Raw genomic sequence first — 14348 nt, 5'->3', positions numbered from 1 at the left:
GCAGTTTAGAAGTTAGTACTTGTTCATAAGCCGAATATTTTTGGTAAAAAAGTGACGCATCAAAGAGCAGGGGCTGGCTTATAAATGGGTGTACACCAAAATTTGATGATTTTAAACTCTATGGAATCATTGAATTGAATTGCTAATACTTTGTCGTTTTGTTTACCTGGAGTGTCTGCAGGCATGGAGCCCCTCAACTCCCAGTGTTTGCGGTTTGCTATTCCCAGCCAATGGGAGCTGTGGGAAGTGGTTGGGAACAGCAAACCGCGGACACTGGGAGCTGAGGGGCTCCGTGCCTGTGAATGCTCCAGGTAAACAAAACGTCCAGCCCCACTAGCAGCTTACCCTAACGGGCCAGGAGCCAAAGTTTGTCAACCCCTGAAATATAGGGTCAGCTTATGAAAGGGTCATACAGTTTTTGCTATTTTTACCTAACCATCTTGGGGCGTCGGCTTCTAAATGAACAGGCTAATGAACGAGTATATACGGTATGTTACATGATAGCAAATAGCTGAACAGCTCTTTATTGATGTAGTGGTGCTTACACTACTTCCAGTTAGGAATCTCACAGTGACGTTAACTTGATGTTAGGCTCTCCCAAAATGTTTTGGTGGTTGGGTTTTTATTTAAAAAACAACCACCATCAAATTCACTGCAAACAGACCACTCATACTGCAATTTTCCCATGTCCAGGCTCAGTAATAATGGAGCAGTTTTTGGGGGTAAGCTGTGGGAAGCACCCCTATTCAAAATGAAAAGTGTGTGCTTGTGTGTACATCTTGTAACAGTCAACTTGCCTTTGAACTGTGATTGTAGTTTTCTGGAGAAGTATGTTTGCTAGTAACTAAGAGCCTAGAGTATGTTTTGTTTTTAGAGTTCGGTTATTGACTTCAGCATGCCATGAGCCAGATCATTGTGCTGGGCTTTGGTGCCAGCTGGTGAGTTTCAAGAGCCCAGACAGATGTAAGGGGAAGGTTTGCTTAGTGGGATTGGACTGGTTGTGTCCTACTAACAGGTGTCACTGAAGACTTCAGGAATCAGATGAGGTGTTGGTGTGAACAAAATTAGACTCTTGAGTGCAATATTATTTTTCTTAGCTTTTTGGCTGGCTTCTGAATAATTTTGCAATACATTTAGACAGTGAATGCTAGACAGACATTGAGGTATTTAGACAGAGTTGCTTCTGTATTAGTAGATAATTTGAGTAGCAGAAAACCGTTGACAAATTCGTGGGCTCATAGGCCAGTACAGAGCATTGTGGTGCTAAGACTTAATTGGAAAGACTGGGGTAATTTGTTTGGCAGTTACTCGTTTTTATCAGTGGATTTCACTCTTGTTTGGCCCAATCCCCATTCATATTTAACATATTAGGCACATTACCTGTCACTAGGTGTATAAATCTCGCCACAGGTATCCCAGTCAGCTGTCTTTCTCTTGTGGTTCAGAACAGTGGTTTCCAGTAATTGGTTATGTGTAGCAAAGTGGTGGCTGCATCTCCTTGCTGGAATGCTGAGTTTGTGTGCTGTTGTCATCACTTCTGATGCAGTTGTGCACTCTTCTGCTGGTGTCAGAGTTTGGACTGTTCCACACCCATCCTAAACTCTGTTCTGAGTAAGTGCATGGTGTTAGGAAGTGGCTTTGCAGTTAAGATCTTAGGCTGCTAAAACCTGGTCAGTTGTCTGGAGAAAAAATAGGAACCCTTTCCTTGGAGAACATGGTATTTGGCATCTGTCTTCTCACTTAGGCCTCTCGTGGCAAAGTGCCTGGTGGTACTCTGTCAGATAATGGTAGAAAATGCAGCTATGGATTGTGTTCTGCAGGTAATTCACTTAATTGTCAAGTTAGAACACTATGTTCATTTTAGCCCAAGAAGAAAGTGAGTTTGAGAATGTTGTTTCTTGCCATGTGAAAAGTGTCTCAGGGAGAGTGGTGGGAGGCTCTGTGAAATCACTGGAGTATACCTTGTGTGACACTGACAATATCCTAAATGGACTTTATTGAATTAGATTTAATACCTTTTGGGGTCCCTTGTATTAAAAATGCAATTGTGTGTGTTATGGAATTGTATGTATATAACTTCTCTAGGAGACTGACTAATGAAATCTCTGGAAGGTATTAGGAACTTTAGAAGGCTTTTTGGAACAATCCCTGTGAAGTGGAATTCCTAGGAAGTACCTGGGGGAAGGGGGATGCAAATGTGATCCACTTGAATCCATCCTTTTGAAGCTATGCTCTGGGGAAGAAAACCCATTGTCTTCTAATTACCTGCTCTTGGAAACTCCAGATCTGAGACCCCCTGAGATGTATAAAGGGTGGACTAAACATTATGAATGTGCTTGTTCTGAGCTGAAGCTTTGATGAACTTGTGAACACACAAGAAACCCCTTGGGTGGAGTTTGGAAGACTGCTCCAGCCAGAGCCCATGTTAGGGTTGGGGTGATCTCTGGTAAGCTTATTAGTATGTGTATAGGCTCTTTTATTGTTTTTAATGTGTTCTCTGTGGGGCTTCCACCTTTAGAATAAAATAGGTTTGCATAGAAAGAACTGTGGTAACTTATAAGTGTTGCCAATCACTGTTATAAATCTCTGAAGAGAAAGTGAGCAGGTGTGCTTAAATAGCCTGCTTTGGCTTGGAATAACACAGGAAAGTGCGGCAGGGAACTGTGCTACCTGAAAATACCTTGTTCAGAAAGGAGTGAGGCGCACATCTACACCCAAGAAAGGCAACGTCTGGGGAGTTGGAAGCCTGAGAGTGGGTGCCATTGCTGAGGGGAAATACAGGTGCAGTTGTCCTTAACTGACACACCTTGCATTAGGATGACATCCTCACTTTCCTTTAGGTAATGTGTATTGTGGGCTATGTTTTCTGCCAGGGGAGAGCCGAAGACCTGGTATGGAGTGCCCTCTCATGCAGCAGAACAACTGGAGGAGGTGATGAGAGAGTTGGCTCCTGAACTGTTTGAGTCACAGCCTGATCTCCTGCATCAGCTTGTCACCATCATGAACCCCAATGTGCTGATGGAACATGGTGTGCCTGTGAGTAGTACATGAGAATTTCTTCTATACCTCTGTAATGCACTGCTTTTTTATATACCTTTCGCTTTGTGACAGATTTTCCTTACGATGTGTTGGAATAACATTTAAGAACTCTTATGGTGATCCCTCGGATCCAGTTAATTAAGGGGTAGTCTTTCATCTAATTCTCTAGCATGCTGCAGTAGAAGGAGGTAATGTTCTGCTGAAGGACTTCAGTGTGAAATTGAAGTCTGTGTAGATGTAGCAGAATTCAGTTAGTGAGAACCCACTAGGGGCAACCTATTAAATGATCTTAAGTGGCTCACCTGATCAAGAGAGAAACCTCTTGCAAAAAGACCCCAAAAAGCTGTAAATAAAATAAAATACAATATAGAACAAATATATTCACTGCATATCATAATTATTTGATTTTTGTTCCTGTGTTTATCAGCTGTTAAAGAACCAGATATCTGAATTCAATATGTTAATTAAATAGTAATTAACCACTGGGCTTTGGTTAAATATCACCATTAACATAGTCCAGTATTTGAGGGTGGCCAGCAACAGATGCTTCAAAGGAAAGTGTAAAAAACCCTGTTATAGGCAGATGTAAGGTAACCGGCACCCACATTAGGTCTCATCATGATCTCTAACAGTTTGAGATTGATTTAAGTCTTGAAGCATGAGGTCAAGTGTAGGTAGTCTCTTGGTCTATCCAAGGCCATGATCAAGTGCATTGATGTTTTTGGTCTTTTGGCCTCGAGATGAAAACCTTGTCTGTGTTTCTGGGACCTTGAAGTGAAAAAAATTCTCTAAATTATATCCCTTTGAAAATTTTTGTTAGCATGAATTATAACTGTGGCTATTCTTGATAGCAATATATATGTCAATTCCCTTTTTAATCTGGAATTAAGAAAATACCGTACTACGAACCAAATTAATGGAACATTGTCAATTTAAAATGTTGTGTAAACAGATTCCGTTTCCTTTGTTACTATTGATATTGTAGCTTATTAAAACTAAAACCTTTAAAGTGTCATGTACACGGCTTTTGCTGTTTGCTTTTTAGTTAGCTTGGCCAGTGAAAATCAGTGAAGTCAGATTCATAGATTGACTTTTGTTTTAAATATTTTCATTTTCAGGTTCTCTACAATGCAAAATTGTAGCAATGGCTACAAGGTAGTTAAATTCCTTTGGAATTTAAAAATATAATGAAAACATTTCTATTTTTCAGGTTTAGTAAAATCTACATTTTTGTAAAATATGAATTGTGTCCCTTTAAGTCACGACCAATCACTTTCAGTAGGCTAAATTGCATCTCTGGCAGATGTCCAAACAAAGCAAAATATACTCTTTCCCAGAGGCTTTTAAACTTTGTGGTGTGAAGGGTTAAGTGACGATCCACTAACTGATAGTAGAGAAACTTCCTACCTGAATCCCAAAAGGGACAAGCCCTGTGATGGGCCTTAACTGCTGATTTATTTATTTAACCTGTTTTAGTAAGGTTGTCAAAGAGGATTTAATTTTCAAAAGGTTAAACACCCTACTAATGTATCCTGCCCTAGCTAAATTCCCTATTGTTTCCCACAGGTGAAGGGAGATGGTTTCACAGTGTCCTTTTTTTATGAATTATTTTAACTTTCTGTCTGCTGCCAATCTCAGTTTTCTCCTTCCTTCCCCCCACCCTGATTTGTATTTAGGTGTACAGGACCAATCAGTGCGCTGGTGAGTTTGTTGTGACTTTTCCTCGTGCTTATCACTCCGGATTTAACCAGGGCTACAACTTTGCTGAGGCCGTGAACTTCTGCACTGCAGACTGGGTGCGTTCCGTTGCACATGTGTGTCCATGTCTCTGCTAGCTGGCCTTTATTAAGAGAATGTTAGTAACTTGTTTATCTGGATAGTAATCTCATATGTTACAGCAGTACCTGGCACTGCTATAGTTAAGTCATTCGAGTTTCCATCACAAATGCATTTTGAAGGTCTTACAAATCAAATCTAAATAGCTTCTAGTTGACAACTATGAATATTGGCTTTCTTTTAAGCATGTGTCTGAACTAATCCTGACAATTCACCCTTCAGTTAACTGCTAGGGCTGCCGAGGTGCTCTCTCATGCAGTTGTCCTTTCTGCACTTCTATAGAATACATAACCCACTGTGCTAAACCCCAAAGAGAAATGCTTTCAGCTGTGTTCTCCCTTTCCCTTGCTGTGACCAGTTATTGCAGTTCTTAGTGGTATAAGCATTAGCTCAAGACCCCTATTGTACCATGACACTGCATAGCTAGAAACAGATGCAGGGCTCACTTTGGTAACTAGCTATGTAAGATTCCTTTTGCTTAGCCTAAAATATGAACCCATTGGGTTCCAGTAATCCATATACCTAACTCCACTAGCTTTTTGGATATTTAAAAAAGATGCAAAACATGGCTCTCATTCTGTAGGTTCTGGAGACCTTGTCTTTGATAACTGATGTAATTTGTCCATTATAATTGGTTACCTCCATAAAGACACTGTTCTTTAGTTGATGTATTTCTAAGTCTGCCTTTTCCCAACTCTTGTTGAGGGAGACAAAATGGGGAGATGTGGGACAGCCCCTTGGAACATGCCCCCAAATAATGACTTTGTTGTTGCTTGGCATTTCCTAGCTTCCCATTGGACGTCAGTGTGTGAATCATTACCGACGGCTAAGGCGTCATTGCGTCTTCTCCCATGAGGAGCTGATCTTCAAGATGGCTGCAGATCCAGAGTGTTTGGATGTGGGGCTTGCTGCCATGGTCTGCAAGGAAATGACTCTCATGACAGAGGAGGAAACACGCTTAAGGGAATCAGTTGTGCAGATGGTGAGTACCGTGAGTGCAGCTCCTGCTTTTCATGCTGTTGGTGCGGTGCAGGGTTAATACAAGACTTCTTGAAAGGAAGTGTACTGTTTCTCTGGCTCATGTCCTTATCAAGTGTCAAATTTTTGTCAGGGAGTGCTGATGTCAGAAGAGGAGGTGTTTGAACTGGTTCCAGATGATGAGCGTCAGTGTGCAGCCTGCAGGACCACGTGCTTCTTGTCTGCTCTTACTTGCTCTTGTAATCCTGAGCGGCTCGTATGCCTGTATCATCCAACTGACTTGTGTTCCTGTCCCATGCAGAAAAAGTGTCTCAGGTACACAAGTTTCCCTATCTCTCCTTTCCCATGTGCAGTCTGTCCTGTTACCCAGAAACTTATGGTTTTCACCTACCTCTTTCTAACCAGCAGGGATAGCCTCCTCATTTCCCATGAGGCCAAGGAATCTTGGTGTAATACAGAGCTTCTTAACCCTCATCTGTTGATCTCTATGCATGGAAATGGATGTCCTATGTATTACAGGAGGTTTAATGCTTTTGCTCTTTCCCCCTGTTTATCTACAGGTACCGGTATCCATTAGAGGACCTCCCTTCTCTTCTGTATGGAGTGAAAGTTAGAGCACAGTCCTACGACACTTGGGTCAGTAGAGTTACAGAGGCACTGGCTGCCAACCTCAACCACAAGAAAGGTCAGACTTCCATTGTTGCACACTGTAGCAGTTTGTTTGGGGGAATCCCCCCTTTGTTCAGCCCATTTTTCCAGTGATTCCGGCTATGTGAAAGGAGGGATGTTCTTAGTGGAAGTGGAGAGATGGATCTAAATTGAAAGTGACACAAATACTAGATAGATGCTTTTCATTGCTTCTGTGCATTTCAGATCTAGGTAGCATGTTGGGAACTTGTTTGGGGACTAGTGAAACAGATTAAGATGGCGTTAATTTTTGCTCACAGACTACTTATATCCTATTATTGCAGACGTGATTGAGTTGAGAGTGATGTTGGAGGATGCTGAAGACAGGAAGTATCCAGAGAATGATCTCTTCCGCAGGCTCAGAGATGCTGTGAAAGAGGCAGAGACCTGTGCTTCGGTGGCACAGCTGCTTCTGAGCAAAAAGCAAAAACACAGGTAAGGCCAGGAGCTTTTCAATCTTTCCTATGTATGTCATTTTATACCCTCCTTCTGTCACTCGGATGCTGAAGTGGAAGGCCTCTGAGGCTTCCAGCATGGCTGGGTAGAAGCCCACCATCTTCTTTCTCCAGTGGTGGGGTGGCAGGGTAGTGGCAGGAATGCTGCGGTAGGGGACCGTACTTTCACAGATCTGAGATGTTTTCAGCATCTTGTTTGTCAGCAGAACTTTGTGTTGAACTATGGAAGCATGAGGGAGGGAGATGGGGTGTGTGGGTGCGGGTGCTGATTAGGGATTCAATGACCATGGATAAGGCTACATTTTAGTCACAGGTATTTTTAGTAAAAGTCATGGACAGGTAACGGGCAATAACAGTCGTGACCTGTCCATGATTTTTACTAAAAATACCTGTGACTAAATCTTACCTGCTGGGAGGGGGCGTTCCTGAAGACTGCTGCTGGGTATGGGGGGACAGCCCGGGGCCCCACTGCAGCTGGGGGCAGCCCAGGGCCCCCTGCCACTGCGGGGGAGGGGGAGGCAGCGACCTGTGTTTCCAACGCTTATCTGGGCAGGGGGGTAGCGAGGGCCCCCCTGCCGCCACTGGTCCAGGCCAGGGGCGGCCTGCGGCCCCACTGCCGCTGGTACCAGACCACTGCTCCAGGGCAGCGCTGGGGACCAGCTGCCTGGGGCTGCCAGAGCAGCAGCCAGTGCGCCAGGCCCCTGGGCTTCCCCAGCTGCTGGGGTGGTCCTGGGGTCAGCCGCACTAGCACTTCAAAATTCACGGAGGTCATGCCCTCTGTGAATGATTCGCTCGCAGCCTTAACCATGGAAGGGGTTGCAGGGAAAGAGACAGAGCAACAAAAATGTAAAAGTAATGAAAATTTAGGGTTAAACAACATAAAAGTGTAAGTGCAAATTAGTGTGGGTCAAGTACACCATTGGAAATGGGAAACAGCCCTCTGCTGATTTGCAGCATCAGAGATACTGTATTTTGCCCTATCCTGCCCCCCACAAGCCTACCTCTTCCGGCAGTACCCAGGTGTTCCCTGTATGTTCCGACCTTGCTAGTGCTGTGATGGTGATATCAGCCTGAGTTATTAATTTGGCAGGCCATTGAATTTTTCTGAGGAATGCAGGGGAGGGAAGGGAAATGTTAACTTTCAGCAGTTTATGTCTTAGCCAAAGCTGAAAGGAGTTTCAAGGAAAAAGAAAAGGGCTTCTGTAGCTTGAGGACTGATGTCCTCAATATCAGAGGTTTCCTGCAAACAATTCAGGTGTGAGAGAGACTCAAGAATCCTTTCTAATGGCAACCTAAACATAGTGGTCACTACCAGTTCTTCCTTTAATATACACACACACACATATTTTAAAGTAGTTTAAAAAAGTAAGAGACAGAGATAAAAATAGCTAAAGCAGAGCAAATCTGCCATTTTAATACTTTCAAGGAAAATGTGGCAGTCAGGCACCAGGGTTTTTTTCTATTCACTTTTTATTAATTTTTAAAAGTATGTACAGAAAAAGCAAACATAGCTATAGATAAACTTCTCCTAATCTATTAACCATTTCTTACATAACCTTAGTTTGAACCATTTAATTATATATAATGTGAATGGTTTAAAATATAAATCAGTTACACCTCTACCCCAATATAATGCGACCTGATATAACATGAATTCGAATTTAACGCAGTTAAGCAGTGCTCTGGAGGGGCGGGGCTGTGCACTCTGGCAGATCAAAGTAAGTTCGATATAATGCGGTTTCACCTATAACGTGGTAAGATTTTTTTTTTTTTTGGCTCCCGAGGACAGCGTTATATCTGGGTAGAGGTGTATTTGTATTACCCAATTTACAATCAAACAAAATTTGTTTATAAAAATCCAACTAGTTAAAGAAAAACTATTAAGTTTGGTTCTACTCTTTATTTTAATTTCAGAGGATGGTGATAAAGTGGGGAAGGGAACGAAGTGGGTAGAGAGAAGGGAGAAGCGAGGGACAGAGCATGGATCATTCAGATACTTCCAGGAAAGGATCCCATAGCTCTGAGAATTTTTCTTGGATATTTCTGTTACGGTATACAATTCTTCGTCTTCTTCAAAGAGTGCTCCTATGCGTGATCCACTGTAGGTGTATCTGCACAGGCAGTGTCCGTTCAGCCTGCACGTCCGCTCTCCCTCCCTTGTGCTCTGACTTGAAGCTAACTAGCGCTGTGCAGGCAAATCACCCTCAGTTCCTTTTCTATCACCCCTGGCCTGAGCGAATAGCAGTCCTTTTCTCTTTACCTATTTTTATAGTTTTTAGCTCCTGTTAGTTATTGCTCATTTTCCCTTAGCTTTATAGGGTTTCTGTTGGCTTTCCTTTAAAAAAAAAACAAAACAAAAACCTGCAGGGCACAGGCACTGAAGTGGTGGTACTGCCTGCCAAACGCAAGAGCAAAGACCTTACTGTCTTTATGAAATTGGTACCGACACGACTACCTCCAAAAAACCCTTGTCAGACCGATCTCATGCAAGATCTCCGCCAGTTTCCTCGGTACCGTCAAGTCAGTACCGACAAGATCTGATGGTACTGATCACCACGATACCACAGGAGTTCTGATTTTCCAGAGATCTCCTGGTGGCTGAGATTCTGGAGTCCTACTCCTTGGTTCCAGGGCTCTGGTAACGAGCACCTCTTGATCCCTGGAATCATCACTGGCATCTAGTCATTCACCTCCAGTCTTTTTGTTGGCTCCACTGCTATCCAGCAAGGACTCAGTGACCAGGAGGATATCCACTCACTAGCCTCACACCAGGGCCCTCCCAGTTGCACCCTTGGTCCGAGCTTCAACACCCTTGATATGGCCACCTTGGGTACCACCACCCTTGCCCTTTTCCCCAGTGGCCATACTGGGATCCATGGGCAGCCTACAGACCGTACTTCTTGGGCAACTAATGTCTCCCACCAGAAATCGAGACGGTCTCCCTCAGCCTCTGTATCCAGAGCCCCAGAACCTCAAGAGGCGACTTTTGAGGAGCAAAAGGCCAGACTAGAAGAGGAGATTACACCAATGACGAATAGCTCCTTCTTGTGCCCCAGATGACGCAGTGATGCCCCCTCCACCGTGCATGGTGGACGGTTTTAAGCTATTTCTGGATCTAACAAAAAGGTTGCCAGACATGCTTCAAATTTCCGCTCGAGGAGGAGGTGAAAGATACCCACCATAAGCTACTAGGCATATTGCATACCTCCTCTTCCTCCTTGAGAATCACATTCCCAGTCAACAAAGTGCTTTTAGTTCTTGCTGAGTTCATTTGGCACATGCCAGCCTCTATTGCACCAACATGCAAAAGGGCCGATAAAAAGTACTACATGCCCTCCAAGGATGTGGAGTTCCTTTTTTCTCACCCTCAATCCAACTCCGTCGTGGATGTGGTAAATTCCTGTGGCCAACATCACAATCAATCCATCTCTCATGACAGAGACTGGAAAACACTTGATTTATTTGGTAGGAATGCATATTCCTCAGTGACTTTTGCAATTCAGAATTGCAAATTACCAAGCCTTAATGGTGAAGTATGACCACATGAGTTTTGCTAAACTGAATGCATTTATTGACCACCTGCCGAAGCACAGCGGGACTAGTTTCAGGCCATCAAAAATGAGGGGCAGTTGGTACTGAGAATGGCACTCCAGACTGTGCTAGATGCTGTGAATACAGCAGCCCACTCAGTGTCGACAACGGTCGTGATGATACAAGTGTTGTGGTTACACCTCTCAGGACTGCTGAAGAAGGTATAGACAACTTTTTGCGGATAAGACTGATTTATCACTCCATACTCTTAACGGACTCCAGAGCCACCCTATGCTCACTAGGGATCTACACACTGGGACAGAAGAGGAAATTCAGTTCCCAGCCATCCTAACCGCTTCAGTGCCCAACACCAGAATGTGGCTATGAGCCACAGAGAAAGAGGCCTTAGGATTCAGAAGTGTAAACTGTCAGCTCTTCAGTCCTCAACATCTCAGCCTTCAATCTCAAAACACCAGTTTTGACGCCTTGGTCAAGGCCTTGGGAGACCACTTGCCACAACATCAGTTGTGACCTACAGACCTCCCACGTTCCTTTGGATGTCGCCGTACTCTTTTCCTCTGAAACTGGGAAGACTTAACTTGTGAAAGATGGGTCTTGGAGATAATTTCCAATGGGTACTCTATCCACTTTGCCTCCCTTCCTGTTCTCCTTCAGGGACCCTTCTCACAAGAGACTGCTAAGACAGGAAGTACAGTAGAACCTCAGAGTTACGAACTGACCGGTCAACCACACACCACATCTGGAATCAGAAGTACACAATCAAACAGCGGCAGAGACTGAAGCAAGTACAGTACTGTGTTAAAAGTAAACTGCTAAAAAAACCACAAATGGAAAGTTTAAAAAACAGTTTGACAAAGTAAGGAAACTGTTTCTGTGCTTGTTTCATTTAAATTTAAGGTGGTCATAAGCAGCATTTGTCTTCTGCATAGTAAAGTTTCAAAGCTGTATTAAGTCAATGTTCAGTTGTAAACTAAAGCGTTTTGTTCAGAGTTAAACATTTTAGAGTTACAAAACAACCTCCATTCCCGAGGTGTTCGTAACTCTGAGGTTCTACTGTAGATCACCTGCTCTGCCTAGGAGCCATAGAACCAGTTCCAGAGCACCTCAGGGGCAAATATTTTTATTCCCAATATTTCCTGATTTCCAAGAAAAATGAAGATTGGTGACCCATACTAGATCTAAGAGCACTAAACGAATACGTGAAGGCACAAAGATTCAAGATGGTTGCACCAGCAGTGATTATACCAGTGGTTCTCAAACTTTTGTACTGGTGACCCCTTACACGTAGCAAGCCTCTGAGTGTGACCCCCCCCCCCCCCATAAATTAAAAACACTTTTTAATCTATTTAACAACATTATAAATGCTGGATGCAAAGCGGGGCTTGGGGTGAAGGCTGACAGCTCGTGACCCCCCATGTAATAACCTCGTGACCCCCTGAGGGGTCGCAGCCCCCAGTTTGAGAACCCTTGGATTATACCGTCTCTGGAACACGGAGATTTGGTTCTCGGCCATCAGCCTACAGGATGTCTACTTCCGTATATCAATCCAACCATCCCACAGATGATTCCTCAGGTTTATGTTCCATCTGGATCATTACCAATACTACGTGCTTCACTTCAGCCTCTTATCCGCACCCAAAGTATTCTCCAAGGTCCTCTCCGTAGTAGCGGCCCATCTGTGCACCTTGGGGATCGTGATTTATCCATATTTGAATGACTGTCTCCTCAAAGCCTGCTCCTTCAGCGATGCCCTACAGGCCACCCACAGGATGATAAACATATTCACACAACTGGGCTTACAAATCAACATTCAGAAATTGACCTTGAGTCCAGTACAGTGCTTGAAGTTTATAGGGGTCTATCTTGATGGAGCGAGAGCATTCCTCCTGTTGCACAGATTTCACACTCTGCCCACTCTAATAGAGACTGTTAAAGCCAGCCCACAAATGACAGCCTGATATTGCCTCCAGCTTCTCGGACACATGGCGGCATGCACATTTTGATCTCTCATGCCAGACTGCACATGACATGTCTGCAGGCATGGCTCAGGTCTGTCTACATACCAATCAAGGATAGGCTAGACAAACCAGTGTCAATACCCTCCAGGGTCAAGCACTCCCTGGAATGGTGGAAAGACTCAATGAACATCTGTGCCGAGGTCCCATTCATACAACTTCCAACATTTCTTCTAAAAATGGATGCATTCCTAATAGATTGGGGAGCCCACCGGAACAACCGCAAGATTGAGGGCAAATGGTCCCCCCAAAATGGACTCTCTGTATCAACTGCTTAGAACTAAGAGCGGTTAGAAATACTTGCACACACTTTTTTCCACTAATCAAAGACACCACACACAAATCATGACAGACAACATAACATGCATGTTCTATATAAATTGACAATGGGGCACCAGATCATTCTCCCTGTGCATGGAAGCACTATAACTATGGAATTGGTGCATTTGCCATAATGTTGTCATATCAGCTGCTTACCTGCCAGGAAGGTAACAGCCGGCAGTCTCAGCTGCAAGTTCTTACAGGACCATGAATGGGAAATGAACCCAATTGTGCTCTATTGCATAGTCTCTCACTGGGGAGCTCCAGCAGTTGACTGGTTTGCCATTTACCTGAACAGGAAATGCCCACTCTATTGCTCCAGAGCCAGTTTCTGGAAATGCTCCTTAGGAGATGCTCTCCTTCTCCCATGGGATAAAGTCCTTCTATCTATACACCTTTCCTCCATTCCTTCTGCTGACAAAGGTCCTGATAAAAATGAAGAGAGAAAAAGCAAAAGTTATACTGACTGCTCCCAACTAGTGGAGACAAACGTGGTACCTGTATCTGGCACAGCTAGTAATGTATCTACTAATCCCTCTCCAACTCACTCCTCTTCCTCTCCCAGAACAATGGGCAAACCCTCTATCCCAACCTACGGATCTTCTGGCTCAAGGCCTGGCTTCTTCATGGTTCCAACATGTAGAGCTGCTTCTCTGAGGAGGTGAAAGAAGTATTATTACACGGTAGAAAATTGGCTACTCATCGCACTTACCTGCAAAAATGGAGACGATTCCAGGTCTGGTGTAATTCCAAACATAGCCCCGATAGCTTCCTCCCTCCCCTTTGAGATGTGTCCCCCTATGGGTGCTCCGCAACCCACCCTTCTCCCCTCTACTTTGGATGCTCAATAGGGGCTCTGCAGTGGAGAAGAAACTGAACGTGGTTCACCCATGCAACGCTAGTTAGCCTCGAGGTAGAGCACAAGGGAGGGAGAGTGCTTGTGTCAGCCACTGCTATCTAGAATCTCCAATCCGAGTTGCAGGCACACAGATACACCTATAATGGAGGACCCATAGGGGGACACATCTCAAGGAACCAGCTTTACTGCACAAGGAGAGTAACTTCCTCTGTCCCATGGTGGCCAGGCTTACAAAATCAGTGCGCCCATTTTCAATTGTTGGTTGCTTTTTGGATTTCTGTTTTTGTAGTTTTAATCTTTTAGTAATTAGTGCTCTGCTTAGCCAAAGTCTTCAGATTTATTCAGCTTCCAGTTAACATCCATTAGATTTTAAAATTGCATGTTACCTTGTAGCACAATTTTATTTGATAAGAAAAAATAACTCTGCAATTAAGTTCTGCTCAAAGCGTACAAGTTTAGGAGCATTCCCAGAGCACATGGAATCACAGTGCCAAAATTTGTTTGTCTTAATGGTATCTGTTTGAACAGATGGAGAGGAATCAGGTTATTTAAAAACAAATGAACTACTAACCAGATGTGTGCCCATTGCTCTGTTCATTTTTTTGT

At 43.8% G+C, this 14348-nt stretch overlaps 1 protein-coding gene across 2 annotated transcripts in view; it reads left to right on the top strand.

Annotated features, from left to right (window-relative positions):
* Positions 1 to 14348, top strand: part of KDM5A (lysine demethylase 5A) — an 85856-nt gene that overhangs the window by 30107 nt on the left and 41401 nt on the right. For both annotated transcript variants that reach the window (XM_054034991.1, XM_054034982.1), the window contains 6 exons: positions 2874 to 3036; positions 4716 to 4835; positions 5663 to 5857; positions 5987 to 6168; positions 6414 to 6538; positions 6825 to 6975. In XM_054034991.1, the coding sequence (XP_053890966.1) occupies positions 2874 to 3036; positions 4716 to 4835; positions 5663 to 5857; positions 5987 to 6168; positions 6414 to 6538; positions 6825 to 6975 (936 nt within the window). The remainder of the gene's footprint in view (positions 1 to 2873; positions 3037 to 4715; positions 4836 to 5662; positions 5858 to 5986; positions 6169 to 6413; positions 6539 to 6824; positions 6976 to 14348) is intronic.

This window comes from Malaclemys terrapin, chromosome 1, assembly GCF_027887155.1.
Source record: "Malaclemys terrapin pileata isolate rMalTer1 chromosome 1, rMalTer1.hap1, whole genome shotgun sequence".
Taxonomy (NCBI): domain Eukaryota; kingdom Metazoa; phylum Chordata; order Testudines; family Emydidae; genus Malaclemys; species Malaclemys terrapin.
Note: the sequence above shows the minus strand (reverse complement) of the source record. Positions and strands in the feature narration are given on the sequence as shown.